At 40.7% G+C, this 22080-nt stretch overlaps 1 protein-coding gene across 3 annotated transcripts; it reads left to right on the plus strand.

Annotated features, from left to right (window-relative positions):
- The first annotated feature begins 1477 nt into the window (after positions 1–1477).
- On the plus strand, positions 1478–21755 carry HPRT1 (hypoxanthine phosphoribosyltransferase 1). Of its 3 annotated transcripts, none has more exons than XR_007509361.1 (9): positions 1478–1561; positions 3738–3844; positions 5330–5513; positions 11064–11129; positions 12107–12124; positions 14477–14559; positions 16849–16895; positions 19249–19454; positions 19832–21755. XR_007509361.1 is itself a non-coding variant. In XM_049827200.1 (9 exons), exons 1-9 carry the CDS (start codon positions 1535–1537, stop codon positions 19877–19879), a joined length of 657 nt encoding a protein of 218 aa, XP_049683157.1. In that variant the 5' UTR covers positions 1478–1534; the 3' UTR covers positions 19880–21755. The 3 variants fall into 3 exon arrangements, 2 of the variants coding, with proteins under 2 accessions (XP_049683157.1, XP_049683158.1); XM_049827200.1 differs by lacking the exon at positions 19249–19454 and adding an exon at positions 19129–19205; XM_049827201.1 differs by lacking the exons at positions 1478–1561; positions 19249–19454 and adding exons at positions 2024–2181; positions 19129–19205.
- The last annotated feature ends 325 nt before the right edge of the window (positions 21756–22080 follow it).

Consider the following 22080-nt stretch of genomic DNA (forward strand, 5'->3'; position numbering starts at 1 on the left):
TATCCAGGCATTTCCGTGCTTTCTGACTATTTTACCTCAAGATGAAATTTTTCCTTCAGACAATTAAAGATATGGACAGCAGGCAGAGTTCAGCCTTATCTTACAGCAAATGGAAAGTGCATCTTCTATCCGCCCCGTGCAGGGAGGTGACAGGGGTGCAGGGCATCCCTTTCCATTTGTGCTTGGGAAGGTGGCACCTGTCACTTTCTTTGCCTATTGAAAAGGCACAGTTATTACCAGCTAAGTCCTACTTTTAAATCAGTTCCCCGCGCTGTCAGATGTGGAGCGGCATCTGCGAAGGGTTCCCTGCACCACATCAGAGTGATGGTCGGTTGCTAGCTGTGAACACGTTCATGCTGCAACGGAAAGCAGACAAGATAAATCCCACGATATATTCAGTTACGCACCCAGGGACCCGACCCCCTGCGAGCAATCAACCGGAGCCCTGAAGCATGAGATGTGGCTATCAATCACAATTGTCCTGACACAAAGCTGCCCTCGTCCTTAGTGTGTGGAGGTGAAGGCAGGCGCCCCTGCCCTGCCTGAGGGCTGGCCATGCCCCAGCACCCAGTACCCAGGTCTGATGGGTATTTAGGTGTATTTTCCCCACACCATCAGCTGCCTGTGGCGGTGCAGGGGGCTGGATTTCCTACGCTTGGGGAGAACGAAGGCTCCACCGAATCCCGCGATGCGCAGAAGACCCGAAGTGATGCCGACAGCCCCTTTTCTTTCCTCCTCCAAGGTGCACGAAGCCGTGGCGGAGGACAGGCCTGCCTTGGTGGTGGAGGAGAGGAGCCTGGGCAACACCTGGCCGGAGAGGAGCGTTCCCGCCACGCTGGGGGGTGTCCCTCCGTCTGTGGAGCCCCTCCAAGGACTCGGAACACCCGAGGGAAAAGCATGCCCTGTCCCTGGATTCGGAATGACAGCAATTACACACCCTGTGTCGTGTGTCCCCCCCCCCGGGGGTAGGAGTGATCTTCCCTCAGGGAGACACGAGGGGACAGGGGACGTCCCCACACCGTGTCGGGCAGGGGAAGATCAACTCCGACGACCCAGGGATGGGGGACAGCCCCGGGGACACCCGCCCCCCTGCCCGGGACAGGGACAGCCCTAGCGAGAAGGAAGGGCACCCGGGGTGGCCTGGGGACGGCCCCGGCCAGGAGAGGGGACCCGCGCCGGGCGGGCACCGTCCCGTACCTCCCGGGACAGCGGTGCCGGCGGGGCGGAGGGCGGCTCTCCGCGCCTACGGGAAGGCGGCTGCCGGCGGGGCCGCCCCATCCCCGTCCCCGTCCGTCCCACTCCCTGCCGCCAGCCCCCACGCCGGGCCGGTGCCGGTGCAGGCCTCTGGCCACCGGAGAGGGCGGCGGCGCCGCGGCCATGTTGAGGGCGGGGAGCGCGAAAGGCGCGGAGGCGGCGCCGGGGCCGCTGCGGAGAGCGGCGCCTCCCCGCTCCTCGCCGCCGCCGCTGCTGCCGCCGCCGCCGCCGCTCCTCCTCGCCGCCCGCAGCCGCCGCCGCCGGCGGGCCGCCCCGCTCCATGGCGACCCACAGCCCCTGCATCGTGGTGAGTGCGGCCCCCCGGCGCCGCCGCGGCCTCCCCCCGCCCCAGCCCCGAGGGGAAGCCTGCCCGCTGCCGCCGGGCCGGGGGCTGCCGGGCGCTGAGGGGACGTCTCTGGCCGGCTGAGGGGAGGGTCCCGCCTGCCCCCCCCCCACCTCCCAAAACCTGCTGATCTGTGAGGGAGCGGGGCGGGGGGGGAGGAGGGGGGTGTCCCCGAGCAGCGGGAGCCGCCGCCCCGCGGAGTCACCTTGAGGGAAGCCCCGGCCTCCCGGCGCCGGGCCCGGGGCTCCCTCTCCTGCTCCCCACCGGTCCAGGCGCTCTCCCTTCCCCCGAGCCGGCGGCGGGTCGGCTGTGCCCCACTCCGTCCTTTTCTGCCTCCCTCCCTCCCTCCCTCCCTCCCTCCCGGCGGCCGGGCAGCGCGGGGGTGGGTTCGCGGTCACGGGTGGCGTCTGGGGAGGATTTAAACCGGGAGGACGGCGGGCAGAGACGGAGTTGCCGCCTCAGAAATGAAGGTGGGACGACTTCCCACCAGAGAGCAGCCCGGCGCGGCACAACTTCCTATTCCTGTTGCTTTTGGTAGCGTGCTGGGGAGCCACGGGTTCGTCAGCGAGAGCCGTGAGTGCGGTGTAAGTCGCTTAAACGTTTAGGTTAGGATGTGTTTTCGGAGGAAGAGGGTGCTGGGGATTTTTATTTTTTTTTTTTTGCATCGTTGCCCTATCTGCTAGGGCTCTTACGTATTCATTTTTATTATTTTTTTTTTTTGAAAGCCAGCGCCGGGTGCTCATGAAATACACGTGGTGTCTTATGGCTGAGGGCTTGTGCCGGCCGCAAGGTTGCGACTGTAAATCGCTGCAGTCAGTACAAAACCTGATAAAGTCTGTAGGAACGGCCCCTTCCCTACCAGATGCAGCAAGGAAGGTCTAGTAGACACTGCTAGATAGAACGATGGGTCTGAACCACAGGAAAATACCATGTGTTTTGGGAGGGGCCTGTCTTACTGCTTAAAATAACAGCCTGCTCCTTGTCGGAGGGACCCTGATCAGGGACTGGGTGCCTGGGTAGCTCAAACAGGGTCTGTTTTGGATGGGAGGGTAAAATACCCATGAAGTTCCCCACATGAAAGACTCATTAGGGGTTACACAACAAGAAAAACCCGTGTAAACAGTTGGCCGATCACAGGTCAGGTAAGTGCTTCCTTGGGCACCAAAATAAGATTGTGTTCCGCAAGGGCAGCGGTAGCCAAAATGGATACTTCAAATGCCTGCCCTGGTGAACTGTCAGTAAGAAGCTTCGGTTTTCCCTCTGAAATTCATAACTTCATTTTACATGTAAGAGTGTTCACCTGCATAACCAGAGAGTGAGGTAATTAAAAAAAACACAGTCATTTTCAAGTTGCAGCAGGGTTAAGGTTCAGGGAAGGCTATTTTTGATGCTGTCGTGACAATATGCCCTGAGCCTCAGCAGTGTTTGGTATAATTATATACATATGCTAATCCTTTGTCCTAATTAATATACACTTGCTAGTATTGCAGGCTGTTTCATACAGGGAATTTGCCCGTGCGGATCAGATTGCTGAAGCAGGGCTTTCATTTCAGATTCTGAAAGATCTTGAACCTGCACGGTTTGCAGATGGTGGTCTGAGAAGGCCTGCTTCACAGCAGCACAACTTGTCGTGCTCCTGTAGCTGTCTTGTCTTGTCCTGAAAACTGGCTCGTGTGTTTTGTTGTGATTTGGTGTTGTGGAGATTTGGAAGATGTCCATGTCAAAACCTCAGCTTGCTTACTTGTAAATGCAGGTTTTGCGTTACACTAGGAAAATCAAAGGTGTTTAAAAAGCTCCTGGGTTATTTTTTTAATGGAATAAAGAGATTCATTGAGGTGTAGTAGCTTCATTTTCCTGCTCTCCGATGTAGGAGAATGTTGTTAGGACTTAATTTTTTCCCTGCGTTGCGTTGCACAACAGCCCGTGGTATTTCAAGCAACTCCTGTGAACTGTAGGTTCTGTTAGATTACACTTTATACTGTGTTCAGTGTGACTAATGTTTTTATAGAGAGGGAAAGTACAGTGATCCTGATAAGCACGATGGTTTTGATAGTTTACTGAATAAAGCAAAGGACTTGCAGTTTCTCACCATAGACTTTCTATAAGGCTTTGTAGAAATTTCACCTTGTTTCCTTTTCAGATTGGCGATGATGAACAAGGTTACGACCTGGACTTGTTCTGCATACCTAAACATTATGCAGATGATTTGGAAAAAGTCTATATTCCTCATGGGCTCATCATGGACAGGTTTGTTTGACTTCAGACAGTACGCTGCTCCAGCTGATTCCATGACGCTGGAATAAACGATCTTCCAGTGATAGTTTTGCTGCCTGGTGACTGTCTAAATAGATTACACTTAATTAGAGGCTAAGAAGTACAAGTGCTAATTAACTCTTTCTTGTTTGGCTTCAAAGAGTTTGTACATTTGCAGTTATGCTGTTGTTTGGAAATTTGTCATAATTCTCAAGCAAAATTTTGTGGTACGTAGCAATGTACAACTTTCTTTCCAGTGTTTATTTGATGTTTTACCTTCTTAAAACCTAATTAGAAGATGTTATTTGTTGTGCCAGTTCAGTCTGAAAACAATTATAGTCTCTGGAATATCCTTAGGATATTAATACCAGTACATTATTAATCACATAATCTTAGACTTTGTCATGTTCGTATGGTAGATAAGTAATATCCAACTTTCTCTGACCTTCTGGGAAAGACATTAGCCTCTGCAAACATCAATCTGTCACTTTTGTGGTTGCTGAAATCTGTAACGTTCTGTGGAAGTTTTACCTCGCGTGATCAGAAATGGGTGCATAAGCCTACAAGGCATTTTTGTTTTACTTTGTGTTTGATAGTTGCTAATTCTCTTTAAGAGAACGAACAACAAATTCAGTGAAGCAGTTGCTGGAGACACGCACCGTGTTAAGAGTGGTGCTGGGTGGATCTTCCTGGAGATCCTGTGAATAGAAATGCACCTAGATTTTACGTGGTCCTGTTTGATTAGATATAATAAACATTCCTATAAATTAGTTTTTTAAAATATTGTAAAAACTTTGCACTGGAATTCCATATGGAGGAAAAAATTGGACAAGGTACATGTCATTAAGTAATTGACGTAAAGTTTATAATGGTAGGCTTTCTCTGAGAAACCTGCTGTCAGCTGGCACACAATAAATACATACCATGCTTTCTAAAATAAATTTAGAAACAATGATTGCAGAAAAATGGTGCAGTGTTCTCTTGTTCTGCTTCATTGCTATTGTATTTTGCAGTTAGGACAAATTTCTGGCATTCTAGCTTGGCAAATAAACTCTTTAGTTTACAGTTTGAGAAATTTCTTGCTCCTCAGTTAGTGAGGGCTACTGCCTTTTTCGTTGTGTTAGCTTATGTTGCTCTTTGCATGGAAGCTGAACCTGTCTTTGGAAGGAGAAAACACACGTTCATGTCACATATCTGACAGTGAAACAGCTTCAGGGTGTTAAGATTTACTTTGGCTGAGTGTGACGTATGAAAACAAAGGCATTTGGCAGTGCTACTTGTAGATTAACCTTGAAAAGCAAAACTTCGTTGACCAATAACGTGTAAAAGTGACTGAAGTGGTAGGCAAATGTGTCTGAGCAAAATGTGTTTCCAAGTTTGGTGCATGTGTTTGCTACTCTTAGCAGTATAAAATGCTGCTGCTATAGTAAGCAAATGAAATGTGTTATGACAGCTAAACTCTTTCTTGGTTTTGTACAGGACGGAGAGACTGGCACGAGAAATTATGAAGGGCATGGGAGGACACCACATTGTAGCACTCTGTGTACTCAAGGGCGGCTATAAATTTTTTGCTGATTTATTAGACTACATCAAAGCACTGAACAGAAACAGTGACAAATCGATTCCCATGACTGTCGACTTCATTAGGTTGAAGAGTTATTGTGTAAGTATCTCTGCAGTACTGTGCAATTTTTGTATAAATTTGACTAACCTCAAATTATTAACAGAGGTGGCTTAATACTGTTACTGCTGGAATATGCTAATATTAAACAAATAATTTAGGGAATTAAGAGTCACAAGCTAAGTTGCGCTTTCTCTACCTTACTATGTAATCTGTTTTCTTTTAGACCTTGATATCTCCGCAGCCTGGTAAAATCCTTATGCAGAGCAGAGACCCTTTCCATGTCCTTTACTGGTTAATTTCCTCTCTGCCCACTATCCCATCTCTAAAGCTGTGGCTCTAGAATAATACTGAGGATTCTCCTGCAACTATGGTTACAAAAATTTAATTCTAGGAATTTTTATGTCGCTTAGACATCATTCGTTGCACAGGAAGACTTGAAAGCTGCAAAAACTGTTATACCTGAGTTCCCTATCTCATGTGTTATTTGGCGCAACCAAACAATGAACAAAATTAGTTGTATTTGGCCTTGAGGAAATACTAGATTCATAAACCTAGATTTATGATTAGTGTCCACTGAATACGGTACTACCTTTTCAAGGCTCGCACCGCTTGCCTTGAGTTTACATTTTTGGAAAATAATTTATTTTCATTCTGAACACAAAGGTTTAACTTTATAGGGAAGTTGAACATTCTGTAACATGCGGTAAAGTGTGAGTTTTATAGAAGGAAGCATGAGGTTATGTTGTGCAGGTCAAAGGAAGAAGCAGATGTATGTTAGTACTGTATGCTTCCTGACTTACCAACAGCCTAGTCTCGGGTTTTCAGGATGGTATTTATGATTTGTTCCATAAGACCATCTGTAGCATGGAAATAATTAATTTTTTTGGTTTCAGTTTAGAGTGTTTGAATAAATTGTTTTGTAAGGTTATGCTGTTAGTTTTGTCTCAGCAACTTTGCATTCAGGTCAGGAGTATAGGCTACTTGTCGCAGTTGTAGATGAGTGCCTATTACAGTAGAAAAAAATAGAGATTACTAAATTGGAAACTCAGCCTCATCCTTCATTTCATTAAACTGTGAAACTAGAGATGGAGTTATTTGCAGACTTAGTTTGGACTGTCGAAGAACTTGATAAATTTATGATTGCTGTTGAGTGATCTGTTATCATTTCACAGTGAAGCCCAGAACTGCGTGGGACTTCGGTCAAGTCCGTTTGCAGGACGAGCAGCCCTGGCTGCCCGAGGCATAGACACGGCTGGCCGTCCAGGGGTTACCTGGAAACCACGTTCACGTTTGCTGAACGCGAGGCAGTAATTTAGCTATGCTCTTCAATGAGAAGGCATGGCTGGGCAGAAAGGTTCGTGCCAGCCTTTGGTTGTATCTCACAAGGCACTCCCTGTGCTTGTGCACCGTATTTAGATCAGTGGGTGAGAGCTGTTTGACGCCCTTTCCTTCTGCTCCCTCACCCCGAAAGATTTGGGCTCCTGCTGCCAGTCCGCTTAACCACTAAGCTACCACATGCCTGTATGTTCTGTCTGTAAAAGCCACAACAGAAAGCTGAATGTCTCTATTACAGGATAATATGTTAAAGAATGGGAAATGATGACTCCCACCTTCTTTTTTGTGAGGAAATAAATTGTGTATCTTCTGCTTTCTTCAAGGAACACTTCCAATAACTTACTTGGCTTGTTTAGAAAACAATACAAAGACTGCACCCTTTCACTCTCTCCATTTCCCGACTAACTTGGAAAAAACTATTGGAGAAATGGTTTGAAACACCTGAAAAAAACCTTCTGTTAAGAAGCAAGGCTGCCTTATTGTATGTTTGTTTTCTTTGCTCATACTGGTGTGTTAGGCATGCTTTGGTTCGTTTCTTTACTACAGTTGCTTTTGTTTATTACTCCCCAGAACTACAGTGCCTTGATATTAATAGGGGAGTGAGTGAGCAGCAAAATAAGCTTTATGGAAATTAAAAGCCTGTTTTTGTAGTAAAAACGAGTAGATGAAGACAAAAGTGGAGAAATTTAGACAGAAAGTTGTCTGAGCACAATGTTTTACTTGAGGTGTTGGCTTCAAGGTTTTTGGTTTTGTCAGCCAATTCTATAAAAGAATGTTTTCTTGTTCTAGATAAGTGAGGAGCTCCTGTTACCTGATGCCTCCACTACAGTATTTATACGCATTTCATTTCTGTGGACTCTCTTAGGTGGTAATTAATATCCAGACTTACGTCTTTTAGATTGCGTAATTTGATAGACTGGATAAGATTGTGTTAACATGAACATGTATGTAACAGATTGACTAGGTCTTCCATCATTAATAGTGTCAGCATGCTAAATCTGCTCTGTAGTTTTTATCTGTGCTTTACTAGATGGATTTTGATGCTTTACTGCGTTTAGTGATGTGAAAACCATCACAAACTGTAACGGACAGTCAAAAGTGGAGCTAGCTCTCTTGTTGCTGTCCTTGGATGAGATTACTAGATCATGCTGCCTGCCTTTACAGACTGGATAAAAGATGTTAAAAATACCGTGGCTGCATAAACAAAGCAGCTGAACTTGTGTAATGGTTCTGAAATTGATGTAATTGAGGTTCTGTTCTTGTTTCAGACCAATCATTTAATATTTACAAGTACATGGGTTGTTTTTTGTGTTGCAATGCAAAGTTTGTACTGTTCTGCACCCAAAAATGATTCTCTAAGAATACTGACATGATCAAGCTGCGATTAAACTTTGCTCGTAACTCCAGCTTTCTGAGTCCTTACAGATGAATTTTAATGATCTGGCAAGCTGTTAAGAAATGGAAAGATAGTGTTTGTGAACAGACCCAGATCGCAGTATTCTTGACAGTTTATTTTGTTTGTGCTACAAGAAGAATGGCTTTTCACCAGCCTCCTGCATTTAAACTTGGAAATGAGCAAACGTTGCTTTTGTAGTCATGAAGGGCAGCCAAAAGACAATGGATGTGTTGCACTGTCACTTGGGAAAATAAGGGGTTTTCAGTGGAGTGCATGGTAAACTCTGGGTAGGCTGGTCATGGCAGTATTCTGTAAGATCTCTGTTAACCAAGCCTTAGAGCAAATACTGTAAGGAACTTAAAAGGCCTTTTTAAAAGGTGATCTTGAAGTCATTTGAGCCAGGAGTTAGGATCTTGTAAAGCATTATTGTTTTCCAGCAGTGACAATGGGGAGGCAGTTAAAACAGATCTAAACAGTAAAACTCTTATGTGTTAAACCACAAAGCATTAAAGTCTTAACAGTACTGAAATCAGAAATAATGCTCCTGAAGATAATTAAAACATTGCTTAATTATTAAACAAAGTTCTTTCCAGTGGAAATCTGGTTAAAACCAGTGTGGGAAATTCTTTAACTGTTTTTTTTATCCTTTAATTGCTCACAAACTCAGTACCTGCATAGGAATGCAGGTTTATATGTCAATGAAGATTTATGGTTTGCATTAAAAAGTGTAGCAATTTGTATGGGTTTTGGTCGGAAGGAGCTGGAAAGTTTCTATAGGTTAGATTGTCTTTTCTCTGCTGATCACCATACTTTAATATGCATAATCCAAAGGTTTACAGTAACTTACAGTTTTGTGATGTTATTGTTTGAGTATAGTGTGTTGCTTTGTAGCCAAGCAGTTCATCAGGAACCTGATCTTAGGCATATGCCGAGCAGTACGAGTCTGTCATCTGTGCATGTAATTTTAATGGAACAGAATACTTGTAACATCTTTCTTCATCGTTGTTTTGTAAGGAATGATTATTTTTTTTTTTACATCCTTCCATGGAAGGAGGATGAAATACCTATTAGTGTAGGAACAGATAAGAGAGAATCCGGTAACATAAACAAGGAAAAGCTTAAAGAAGCTGTCATTTAAGATAATTTTAAGATAGGGTGAACACAGGAAGTGTCCTTTAGCTTTATGAGTACAGTGCTTAACTGAATCACATTTTTGTGGTTGATCTAGCCAGTATCTCAGGCATTCAGTAGCAGTGTGTATGTCTACTGGGTCAAGCAGCAATCATTGGACATCTTTGTTTTGGGACTTTTTTAACACAGTGGCATTGACACGGTTCGGTTTAGTTACTGTATGCACTGTTATGGAAGCACTGAAACAGTTGACTATCAAAAATGAATGTTCGTTAATAGTAACGAAACACAGCCATTCAGTGTAATTTCAGAGTGGTGTAACTCCAACTAATGTTTTCTTTAAAATACATGGAGTATAACTGAAAAGAAACTTTTTCTAATAATGTATTTGGCTTTATTTTATGTTGTGTCATAGGAATCTTAAAAGGAAAGTATCTGTTACTCTTATCATCTGCTTTTACATGCCTAAAGCTGTCAGCATGTCTTTATCCTAGACTGTTGACACCACTGTCCAAAGGATTTTAATACATTTTCCCTTTACTATCATCCCAGTGTTACTTATTGTGTACTTCGTGTGTGCCTCTCTAAATAATTTGTTTCCTCTTTTTTACGATAACATTTTTAGTTTTTGCCTACGATTCATATAGCATGAATATCTGTCTTCATGTGGCTGTAAAAACAGGAAGCTGTACGTGGCTGTCTCTCTGTTCCCTTGTGGTCCCCTCTCTATTGCATCTGTCATTTCTGGGTTTTGGGAAGGAACTGCTGTTTTGCTGCATGTCTGCGTAGTTGTGCAGCCCACTTGGGCTTCAAGGTGCAGCAGCAAAACAATACCATTTTTCTAAAAGGAAGATATGTGGTAAGGAGCTATGAGAATAAAGTTTGATAACTGATGTTAACCTTTGACTGAAATGATTAAATTGTAGGATAATGTTGTCATCTGTAAGTATTACAATAATAAGCATATCGCATCTAATACGAACTGTGAGACATTGTCAAGGTTTAAAGTCAGTTGAATGACTTTAAGTAAACTGCAAAGATCTGTGAAGCTCTCCTAGCAGCTGTTTTTAACTTTCTTACATAACAGTTCCTTTACATTTGTATCAAAGTTTAGTTTTACTGAAGCAAAGTGCTGTGTTGTAGTGATGGTGTACCTATGTTGCTGTTGAGTTACTATAAGCAGTAATTTGATTTGTTACCGATATTTGTTGTAAACTAGGCAAACATAAGCTTTTCTGGCTATTTTTGTAGCTTATATTTCTAAATATTAATCTGTGCCTTGTTTGCTGGCTTTTCTTGCTATTGTTATGATTGCTTATTCTTACTCAAAGAGTAAGGCTTTCTAAAGCATTAAAGTTTAAAATGTAAATTACCAGCTATATAGCAGCATGCAGCTTGGAAACTGATGTGCTTTTTGTCTTATTTCCATATGTGTAGGGAATGCATAGCAAATTGTATCTTTTTAGATACATATGTATATACAATGGTCACACATGAGAGATGGTGCCTGCATTTATGCAGATCTCTTGTCAAACAATCTTTAATCTGAAATACCATCTTTGAATTTGGTCACTTGTAATTTCTTAGTTGATGGAGAGACGCTGTTGGTGCTGTGTTTCTGAAAGCATAAACATTCACTGGTTTTGCACTTCGCAGTTTTGATATTTACTGGAGGAAAAAATTATTTTGATTCTGGTAATGCTAACGCTCACCCTTCTCTTTCTTAGAATGATCAGTCAACTGGAGATATAAAAGTCATTGGTGGAGATGACCTCTCAACCTTGACTGGAAAGGTATGGCTCTTTATGTGTTTAAAAACAAACAAACAATACCGCTAAAGAACCCACATACCTGCATGGTTTTAAGGCTGCTCTTTCAGCGTGTGAAGATTATATAGTTTTAAAAAATTAAAACGGAGGAGTTTCATTTAAATGTTTGCAGGTGTTTACTAGGAGAGTGGATAAGTCCCACCAAAGCCATCAGTTTAGTCTGAACTTAACAAAGAAAAACCTGTTTGCCATTTTCAGTATCAGTAAAGTTTTAGATTTGTTTTTCTGCCGTGCCTGAGAGTTGTCTGCAAACTACCTTTGAAAGAGAGAGGCAATCCTTATTTGCTGTACTGGTCTTTCACTGAAGTAGTGTTGGGAATTCATACTGTCGAGATGTGTAAAATGTGCAGCCCAGGTTAGGAACGGAGGGTCCCGTTACAGGCAGTGACAAGAGAAGGAAATGGGAGAATGTAAATTGGGAATCTGCTTTTCTCCAGTGACTCTATGGAGATCATTGAGCCAGATGTCTGGGGTTAAAGCATCCGTGTCTCCTGCTCTGTCAGAACACGTTACTTTCCCCTTCTCCTTACACATATGTGATCTTTAAGGCATGTATGTAACTGTTCAATATAAAGGATGTAGGTATTCTGTATGTGTCTATAGTATAACACTCTTTGCTTTAGAAGAATATGAATTGTGTAGACTCTGTTTTGATCTCTTTTGCATATATCTAGAATTCTCAAAGTCTAAATAATTTAAAGACCACTTTGTACTCAGCATGAGACATTGAGGAGAATGTCATTGCCAGCTAATTGGTTAACAGAAATGTTAACTACATAGAATTCACTGTTACATGCGTAAACGTACATAAATGGTGGTACAAATATTTAACTGCAATGAAAATTAATGTTATAGAGATTAATATATATAAGAAATGGCATATTCTGTAGGTATTAATGGATTTCTCTTTTTTTTTTTCTTCTTTTTTTTCTTCCCACCAGAATGTTTTGATCGTAGAAGTAAGTATTATGTTGTATTATGTTTCACCTTGAAGTTCTAATGTGTGACTGGGAGAAGAGTTCTAATAGAAGTTGTTCTTAAGCCAGAAAACCTACAGTTTCTGGTTTCAAGGCTCCCAGCTTCTGATTCCAGGCTTTAATTTTGCAAGTGGGCTCTGAATTTGAAATTATCTGTATTTTGAATTCTCAAATTGCATTCAACTGCCAAATTTAACAAGGAAGATACCCATGTAAAATTGTTTGCATTTCCTTTCAGTTTTCTGGGATTCTGTCAATTTTAAAATGTCTTTTTTTATTATTATTTTATTTTAATTTTAAAAAGCAGCCTGAACAGAGTGATATTAAGCATATTATTGTTCTGGGTTTATAACAGCAAGCTAGGAAGTTAAACTACAGGGGTAGAAAGAAGTTCCTAGTAGGAATATCCTAAAATACATGAAAAAGAGATCTAAGCCCAATGTCCCTGTGTGTAATTTGTTGAGAAAATAGTGACACAGAGAACGCTAATTTTTAATGAGCATTTTGCAATTGCTGTATTCCCATTCCTCTGTCTTGTCATGGTTCTTTGGATGATACCAGGTACAGTACACCTCAGTTTGATTTCCTAGTAGGTACCGATTGCTTAATTCTTGCTTTTATGCCTCTTTCTTGATGGACAGTGTTGCTTATGTTCAGTAAGTGTTGCTTTGACAAAGGATGTTCTTGAGTAAGACTGCCAATTTCAGGATAGGGAAGCAGCAGCAGTAGACAGGAAAAATAGACGTGCAATCTAATAATGTCTTAAGGCTCCAAATAATGGAAATGGCTTGTTTGTAAGCAAAGAAGCAGCTATGGCAACTGATTCAGCAGCCGAAGGGAAGGATGTTTCCTCTCATAAAATGTGTTTTTTATGTATGGTTTGTTTTTTGTTTGTTTTTTTGTTTTTTTTTTATAAATTTAAGAAGGTTATATTATTCCACAGGAAGCACATTCAGTTCCAAAACTCCTACCAAAATAGTATGTATACAGCAGTCATCTGTGTGACCAGTGGTGTCCTTTGAAGTATATTTTGCTTCAGATAGGCAGATGTGTTTAATTATGTATCTGCTCCATTTCAGATGAATGTATGTCTTTAAAGTCCCAGACAAGTAACTAGGTTAGTTTCTCCTTTGTTCAGTGAATCATCTATCCAGTGACTTGTCTTATACGCTGTCAAATATGAACCCTTATACCAATCACAGTTTTAATCGTCAAACAATAAAAATGCACATTTTATTGTCGGTTTAATATCTTGTGCACCAGAGCACTAGGCTGTTCTATACAGCATCCCTTTTATGTGTAAAAAAATCTGAACAAAATGGAGATTCACCTCCAGTAAACAGATAATCACACAACACAAAATCAGGAATAGGTCCTATTTTTATTTTAGAGTATCAAAGTAGCTACTTCTGTTTATTTGCCAACTTTTACCTATATATCTCTATATCTTTAACTTTTCTTCAGTTTATAACTATGATTAAAAACATTAAGTGTTAAAGACGGTATTGCTGATGGGTGCTCTGTTGAGTTTTTTGTTTGATTTTTATTTTAATTGGGAGTCATGGGAAAATAAGCTGAAACCAGGACATTGCTGCTTCTGTGTTATCTACCTTCTTCACTTCAAATAGACTTGATTTCAGGCCAGGGTAAGGACTGTACCTCTAAAGATCATGTGATTATTTCAGTCTAAATGAGTCCATTTCTGATGCTTCAGTTGTAAGCCGTATATTCTTTTTTTCTGCTTACATGTCCAGTGGATGGGATTAAAATGGTGTGTCAAAATTCATTTCAGTGTGTTTGAGTATAGACTTTAGAACTGCACCCTGCTATTCCCAGGGCAATTTCTTCAGCTGTTTCTTGGATATGTAATGTAAATTACACTCCTTTTTCTTTAATTGCAATAATGGGTTGTTCTCCCTATTTTTGCATCTTACTTTTCTTTCTGTTATGCACATCTGTCTCTCTAACTGAGCTCAACAGCAAGACTAATGTTACTCTTCTTGTATTTGAATTAAACATTGTTTGTCTCCTAGCTGCAAGGAGCACAAGCCATAAAATATCCAAAAGGAGCCAAGAAGGTCATAGTTCTGTAACAGCTTTCAAAGTCATAGTTATCCACAACAATTAAGAACTATATTGTTGATGTGCGTGATCACTTCACTGAGCATAGTTGTGTAAGCACAACATGGTGTTTCGTGTCACCTATATTTGATTGTGAACAGTATTTTGGCGTAATTTCATGCTATTGCGGATGAGCAGTTTCTGTGGTAGAAACTTGAAAATGTTACTCTGATGTGTTTAATATTCTTTCTTACATGAGTTTTTTATTTTCAGGATATAATTGATACTGGTAAAACAATGAAAACATTGCTGTCTCTACTTAAGCAATACAATCCAAAGATGGTGAAAGTAGCCAGGTAAAATTTTAATGATGATTATTTGTGCTGTATTTCACCTTAAGAATGACACACAGTGTGGGGAGAGAAAAAAAGAGAAAAAAGTGTAGAATACATTTCCATATGTGATGCGATCTGTTGGAGTTTAGTATTTGTTTAAACTCCAAAAGCACTTTTGCTTGTTATGAGAACATATATTTGCTAAGGCTGGTGGAAACAATGCTCTTTCCGATCTTATTGCTGGAAGAATTTTGGTGCTTTGGAAGGGGATAGCTTGTGCATGCCTGGTACATCTCTTGCCTTATCATATTATGGTAAGATTTGTGGGGTTTTATCACTGAAGTCTAAGTTAGGTTTAGAAGTACATGGAAGAATTTAAATCTTTTGGGCTTAAAAAAAAATACCCTCTCAAGTTGGTAGAGGTATTTGCAACACAAATTTAGTCATAAGTGTAGACTTTTACTAGAGAAGGGGATAAAAAATAACAGTGGTTGTCGCTTACATTTGTGTAGTATCTATCCAAACATGTTTGTTTCTTCTTGTGCTATCTGCAACTTCAGTATACTACAGTGGGGTACCTGTGCAATGGAGACCTTGTTTTAGTTCTTCTTTAATTGTAAAATTAAGTTAGTTTGCACACTAACATTATTGTTTGTGCAGTGTGCCTAGTGCAGCTGAGCTTTAGAGGTCATTATGTGAGAGTCACCCAGCCATATGCTCTTCCAGGCTTTTCTACTTAGTTACATCTTTAATCAATTAGTTTCAAAACATTTTATAATTAAATAACTTAAAACTAACAAGAAATGCTGAAGATAATATTATGTTATTAACCAATATCAACATTCTTCCTACTTTTTAAATTGCATCTTTTGCGCTGCTATGCTATGGTTGTGTATTTTACAATAAAAGCATAATGTTTGCTGGGGATTAGGGGTAAAGCAGAGCTGTGTGTAATATCTAATCAGTTGTGTTGCCCTAACAATGTCAAAGCAGTTGTTAGATGTATGAGAACAGCTCTTCTTGCTGATAATCTGGAGGTGACCTGCTGAAGGTGAGGTTGTTGAGGATTTCTCCCTGGCCAGGCTAAGTGTAACAAATTTTAAATAGTTGCCACTGAGTAGTGCCCTAACACTGCAGTGTACATCATGAATATAATATAGTATGAGCAAAGTCCAGTTTGCTATTGTTTAAACCTGTTGCAGTAATTTGGGTCTGCCAAAGACCTGAGCAGGTAAACATGATCATTCTAGGTAGTCTTAAGTGTAATGTTCTTGGTTACTTCACTTCCCTCTCTCCTCTTTCTTCTCAAAACTTTCTTTCTCTCTGACAATTAAGCAGTTGTAGCAGGGAGGTGTGAATTAATGCTAATATGATTTGGGGTTTCTTTGATCAAATTCTACACCAATTCTCAAAAATTAAGTCTTACAACCGCAAGTTTCAGAAACTGTCTGAAATTGAAACTGTGACTGACAAATTAATCCCTACCTTCAGGGGTGATCCAGGAGGTCTGTGCTTAATGCACAGAGTTATGCTGACCTCTGCCTTTACATTCAGCCATTGACCACCTTTTCTTTTCCTCCCAAAGTCTCTGTATCTCAAAGACAGACAAATGTCAGACCTGTGGGGTTGTCTTCTAAGAGGTAGAAGTGCTAAACTGAATAATGAGCAAATCCAATTAAGCTAGCACGGCATTTCTCTCTACTACAATACCCCCAACTCCATATCTTCATGCTTTTTACACCTCTCACTATTAATTCTGGAAAAGTGGAGCTGCTTTGTATCACCTGATAATCAGAACCAATTACATTTTCTTTATGAGGGTAATCAGTAGTGCCAGTGAAAAACAGTTGACACGTTACGCAAGTGCAATTGAGGTTGCGTTTAAGCAGCTGAACTTTTGCTTCATAATACTAATGTTTTTGAAAAGAGCTCAGTTGGTCTGGCCAGATACCAAGTTGTCACCTATTTACCTATAAGCTAAACTGTGCCTGAAGTTCCTAACACACATAAAACCCCATTAAGTCACTTTTCACAATGAAAACCCAGCCAGGTCAGTATCTCCTAGCCTCTCTCTTGTAGACCTGTTAGTTATCCTTTAGGCTGTAAACCATTCATTATTCTAGGAAGTTTTGATTTTGTCATTATGATCAGCTGCACCTGCAAATAAAATAATAGTTTAAAATATCTGTAGTTATGATTTCAGTTATGCACATTTAGGCCAAATTCAGCTTGTCTGTCATCAAAACAGTCTCATATATTTGTACCCAGTGCTTTTTCATGTTTCAGTTTTACATTGGTTTTGTTTGACAGTTTGTTGGTAAAAAGAACTCCTCGAAGTGTGGGATATCGGCCAGACTGTAAGTGACTTTTTGACAACTGTTACTAATTTTTAAAAGCATGTCAGTGTATTGTGTACCCTTTGTTTCAAGTCCAAGGATGTTCCAAATAAGTTTTCACTAATGATTCTTGATAGATTTTGTTCTTATTTAGGGAATTTAAATATTTGGAATGTATTCTGACAGAGTTAATTTGGATTTGGTCTGATCCTTTTTTTTTTCCTTAACTTTTTGTAACATGTTACTATATGAAACGCAAACTTTGATATTTTGGTCCGAGTTACACCCTTTTTGTGTGCATGTTCTCCCAGCTTGCAGGTAGTCAAATGCTTTAGTCAGCAGAATCTGCTGGATTCACCTTTAACAGTTTTGGTGATTCGGGTGCCTGAACCCAGCCACCTCATGCCGTTTGGGTGTCCCCAGGAATGTAGGAGGACCACACAAGGTAGCGGGTCTGATAAAAGTTTACAGTAATAAGATGCCTAAATTGGCGCAAAACCGGTTATGTCTAGGCATCTGAATTACTCCCTTCTTGTGTTCTCTTGTCTGTCCCAAGACCATAAATAAAGGAGTAGCATCCACAGCGGACAGTGGTACCAGAGTGACAGCTCCTCCTGCCTTGGGAAGGCCTATGTGTTTTAACCTTGTTTCAGAGGCTAAATTTCTGTTAATCTGGACCGTGTGCTTTCACTATGGAAGTGGAGTGAATTTAGCAGCAGAATCGCATCCTCTTCCTTCTCCTTTCCAAGGTTGTGCAATATTCTGGAACTGAAGTTTTTCAATGCCTTAAAGCTTAATTGAGGCATTCCCCTCAGTCAAGGATGCCCCTCATTCCTGAGATCTTATTATAGGCTTAGCTGGGTTAATGGTCTGCCTTTTGAGCATCTTGCAGCAGATGACTTGTTTTGCCATCTGTCCACAGAGACAACCTGTTCAGTGCAGGACACGTGAGTTCTGAAAGAAGAGATAACAAGGCAGTAATGGCTGGGCCTCCATTTTATCCCTGTATTGTGATGCTGAGTAGACGCTAAACATCACCTTAATTTTTCCAAAACTGCACACAGCCTTTTCTCTTAATTGTACAATTTATCTCCCTATTTTCCTTACAGACCCTCATTGTGGCCAGGGAGAGAAAAAATGCACAGCTTTCTTGTGCTCAGAGTCTTTCATTTTAGCATGAGGGGAGAAGGCCATTTGGAAGTTTTTGTATTTTATATAGTTCAATATTTTTTGGTCATTTTGTAGTGTGTGTGGACGGGTTGGGCCGATACTACCCGACCACCCATGAACTGTCCTGCTAGAGCTGTTTAGACAATCTGTGGCATAGCTGTTGCCCTCTTCTTAGGCAGCTCCTCTGGGAGGAAAAAAGCACAACCAAACACACACACACACACCCCCCCATCTGTTTCTGAAACCTGCAAGTGACTCCATAAAGAACAGAGTGCGCTTTGCTGTTCTCTACACCATGGAATCAGCATCTAAGACGTGCTTTAGCAGTCATAGTATATTCCTACATAGCAAGTCATTGCCTGCAAGTCACAAGAATGGAGTCCATCTAGGCAGTTTCTCAAAGGATTGGTTTCCCTGCAATAACTGTAGTTCTGATATTCACGTTATTCTGTGCTCACTCTCCCAGCGCTTCACAGAAAGTGCTGTTGGACTTGCACATCCATAGTTTTGAAGGAGCTGATGACCGAACCTGCCTGCTCATTATGCCTTTGGGTACCCTTCCTGCAGCCCTACCTGAGGCGCAGGTCCAGCTCCCAGAGGTGCCGCCTTTTGAATGATCCTGTGAGGGTGACTTGTGCTGTGCTTACCAGTGCCACTGCTTTTGCACTGGCACGTCAAACATCGAGGAAGTACTGGGAAGTATTGGCCCTTCTTGTATGTATTTACAAAGTTGCAGGAAATTTTCAAGGAATTTTACGTTCTGATAATAATACCCTGTCTATAGATTTAAGTGCGTCCATTAATTTCTTGCAGACTGCATGCTAGCACCATGCTGCTGTGTGGGAACCAATAAATGAATCTGTTTAATTTTGCTTTAGTTGATAAATTAAATCAACAAAGTTAGTTAAAATTTTAAAATAGCTCAAATATTAATCTGAGGGAAGGAAGATTCGACTTGAGTGGAAGAAATAAAATGAGTTAGGATGCCTACTTACCTAAAAATTCCAGATTGCCTCTGTAAAAAGGTCTAGTTAACTCTGGGAAGTTCTTTTCTAACATACTGGTGACTTACGGTCTTTTTCAGTTGTTGGATTTGAAGTGCCAGACAAATTTGTTGTGGGATACGCCCTAGATTACAATGAATACTTTAGAGATTTGAACGTAAGTAATTTTTCCCGTATGTTTTTTGTCCATTTAAAACTAGGGAGGAGGAAGGAAGGGAAGTCTCCTCACATCACTCTCCCTCCTCTGTAAATCATGCCTCATGTGCAAATATGTTCTGTTGGTGATGCAACGATGAGAGCAAACTCTAGAGCAGCGGGACAGCGTTTTGGAGCTCTTACGAAACTAAAATTTACTTTGCTGCATGAAGAATGGAGGCTACACATCTCCTGTCAACTTTGAAACAATGTGAAGTTTCTTATCTTACCAGATGTCTGCAACAAGTGCATTTGCTTAGTTATGTAAGAGTAAGAGAAGAGAGACCTTGGAAGTTAAGAGGGGTTCACTTTTTATTCTAAGTTATTAATTCTTCATCTGGGTCTCACCAGACCCAGCAGACATTGGGTGGGACAATTAGGGGGAGGAGAAAGAAGGCAATGTTGAGATTTTTAGACAAAAAAAGGCTTAAGTTGTTCTGCATAAACATTATCACAGTAATCTTTTATACTGAAACATGTATAGCATGCTTGTATTTTTTTCGGAAGCACATTATTGAATACAGACGTAAACCATCGATCTCTTACATTACTTCTCTAACAGGAGCTTTTTGTTTTATTTTGTTTCAGCATATCTGTGTGATCAGCGAGACAGGGAAGCAGAAGTACAAAGCGTGAAAGCATAGTTCAAGTGCTATGACAACAGAGCTTTGAAATGTTTTGTTTACCGAGTCCTATCTTTCACAGGCTTCAACTCTGGTACACCAGCTAAAATTGTAGAATGCCCCAGCCCCATTGTCATATGCTTACTATAATTTATTGCATGTACAATACAAGAGCTCGTCTTGTTCATTTATATTTTAGAAATGTAAACAACTAGTGCAATTCTGCACTCCTTATTTTGATTTGCACTATGACTCTACCGACTATTGCTGCCCCTGGTTGGGTTGTGCTGTTTGTGAGCTCCAGAGTCTAACTCTTGCAGTGGTAAATTGCTTAAACCTCATCAACCCAGAACTGAAATAGTTCAAGTACTGTAAATGTAAAACATTTTATGATAGGGAAGTCTATTAGTAATATTTTTAAAATCTGTAATTTAAGTTTTATATTTTAATGCACAAATGTGATTGTGATTAATGGATAGTTGCACCTTTGGGTGTTATAAAGCATGAGGAGCAGCCAGTTACAGTATCTGTAATCTCCAAGGAGGTCATTCAAATCTCCTGGAGTTGCCTTATTGCTGTAAAGGAAGTCTGGGTGAAAAATGTCTCTCTCTCTCTCTCTCTCTTTCTCTCTCTTTCACTTTTTTTTTTTTTTTTTTTTTTTTTTAAGGAGATGGAATGGCAAAACAGAATGTTTAAGATCTAGTTTTAGTTGAGCTGCCTATTTCTGTTAGATTTTTTTTCTTTAAAAATATCCATCAGTCAATGGAATTGCCTTTAAATTTAAACAATTTTAATATATTTGTGAAAAAGTATTGTAATGTTTACTTTATAAGGTCTACAAAACAAAGTACTTTAAATAAAGGCTGTCTCTTTAAAATAAGCCCCATACATCTATGCCACTCATTCTGTATGTTAAAGTGCTCTTGAAATTTTCTTCTCAGTAATATTTTTCACAAGTGTTTCTGACAGTGAAGGCAGACTCTACATTTGTTATCTTTGTAGAGCTTTTGGTTAACATTATCCTATCTACAAGAGAGATGATAAAATGCTGAGGGAAAATATTGAAACACTTGCATATTCTATAACCAAACTAGGTTTCAGAGACAATGGTTTAAGTACTGTCCTTTGTTCTGTTTTGGCAAAAATGAAGAGTGGAGATGATACGTTCATTAAACGTATACATCTGGGGGAAAAAAAACCCTGCAACCATTTTGTAAGTAATCAGTTGGGTTTGTTTCATTAACACCTCTGTTCATGTCAAGTTTAATTCTACACATGGCAGCCCATCTCACACCTTGTCCTTGGGCCGTGCTTTTTGGTCCCTTCGCTTACACAGTTCTTCTACTTCTGCACATGGATTCTTCCCCTGTATGCTTGGATTTAACGCTGCTCAGTGCTTAATACATAACAAAGTTTTTGCCAGCCTGTTTTGAAAGATTTTTCTGTGGTTTTGAAAATAAGTCATGTTTCTGTACTTTTCCAAGTATTGCACATTGTTGTCCGGCCATGGTGTGCTCAGTTACAACTGTAGTGGTTAGTAGCAGACCTAAAATATGAGTAATTCACACAATGTAATTTAGCTCGAATGACCACAATGTGTAGGAGATCTATTTGTAAATCGAAATTCTCACTAACAAATATGAGAACACTGTTTGTGATTATAGTATACTTTTGCAATGTTATAGTTAATGTTCCAAAGAGCTTTTTTCCCAAATGCACTACAAAGACTGATTGTATTTCTTGATGTTCTATATAACATTTATGTGTATGCCTTTTCAAGAACCTGTACTGTCCCTGGGACAACTTCTTGCAAATATATATGGTGCATCTCCAAGAAGAGGAAACACAAAAGCAACGTGGAAAAATATAAACTCACTTGAGAATTATTACATCCACTCAACTTCTCATTACTTCTGGTTGAACTTAAGGTCTAGTCTTAAAAAGTGGTGTTTTCTTCAACCTTCTTAATAGTTCCTACTTCACAATGTGTTTTAAAATAAATTCATGGCAGCTAGAGATTACACTAGCAAGGCGGCTTAAAAGTACCTATTTACACATGAAAACAATGAGAATTGATGATGTTCAGTATCTTTTAGGACTAGACCCTTGATTAGTCTATCCTGAAATGTTTTCCTGCCTTGGTTAAGGGAGTTATTCAAATGCTGTGATTTGGGAAAGGGAGGAGAGGTTAAGTTAGTCATAACAGGGAGTTTA

Source organism: Accipiter gentilis, chromosome 24, assembly GCF_929443795.1.
Source record: "Accipiter gentilis chromosome 24, bAccGen1.1, whole genome shotgun sequence".
NCBI lineage: Eukaryota > Metazoa > Chordata > Aves > Accipitriformes > Accipitridae > Astur > Astur gentilis.

What these genes read in the sequence shown, in the direction of transcription:
- HPRT1 (XM_049827201.1), top strand. Translation starts at nt 2,062, where the DNA reads ATGAAGGTGGGACGACTTCCCACCAGAGAGCAGCCCGGCGCGGCACAA. An exon ending in GCGAGAGCCGTGAGTGCGGT is followed by an intron (nt 2,182 to 3,737) that starts GTAAGTCGCTTA and finishes TTTCCTTTTCAG; the next exon opens with ATTGGCGATGATGAACAAGG. An exon ending in AAGATGGTGAAAGTAGCCAG is followed by an intron (nt 14,560 to 16,848) that starts GTAAAATTTTAA and finishes TTTGTTTGACAG; the next exon opens with TTTGTTGGTAAAAAGAACTC.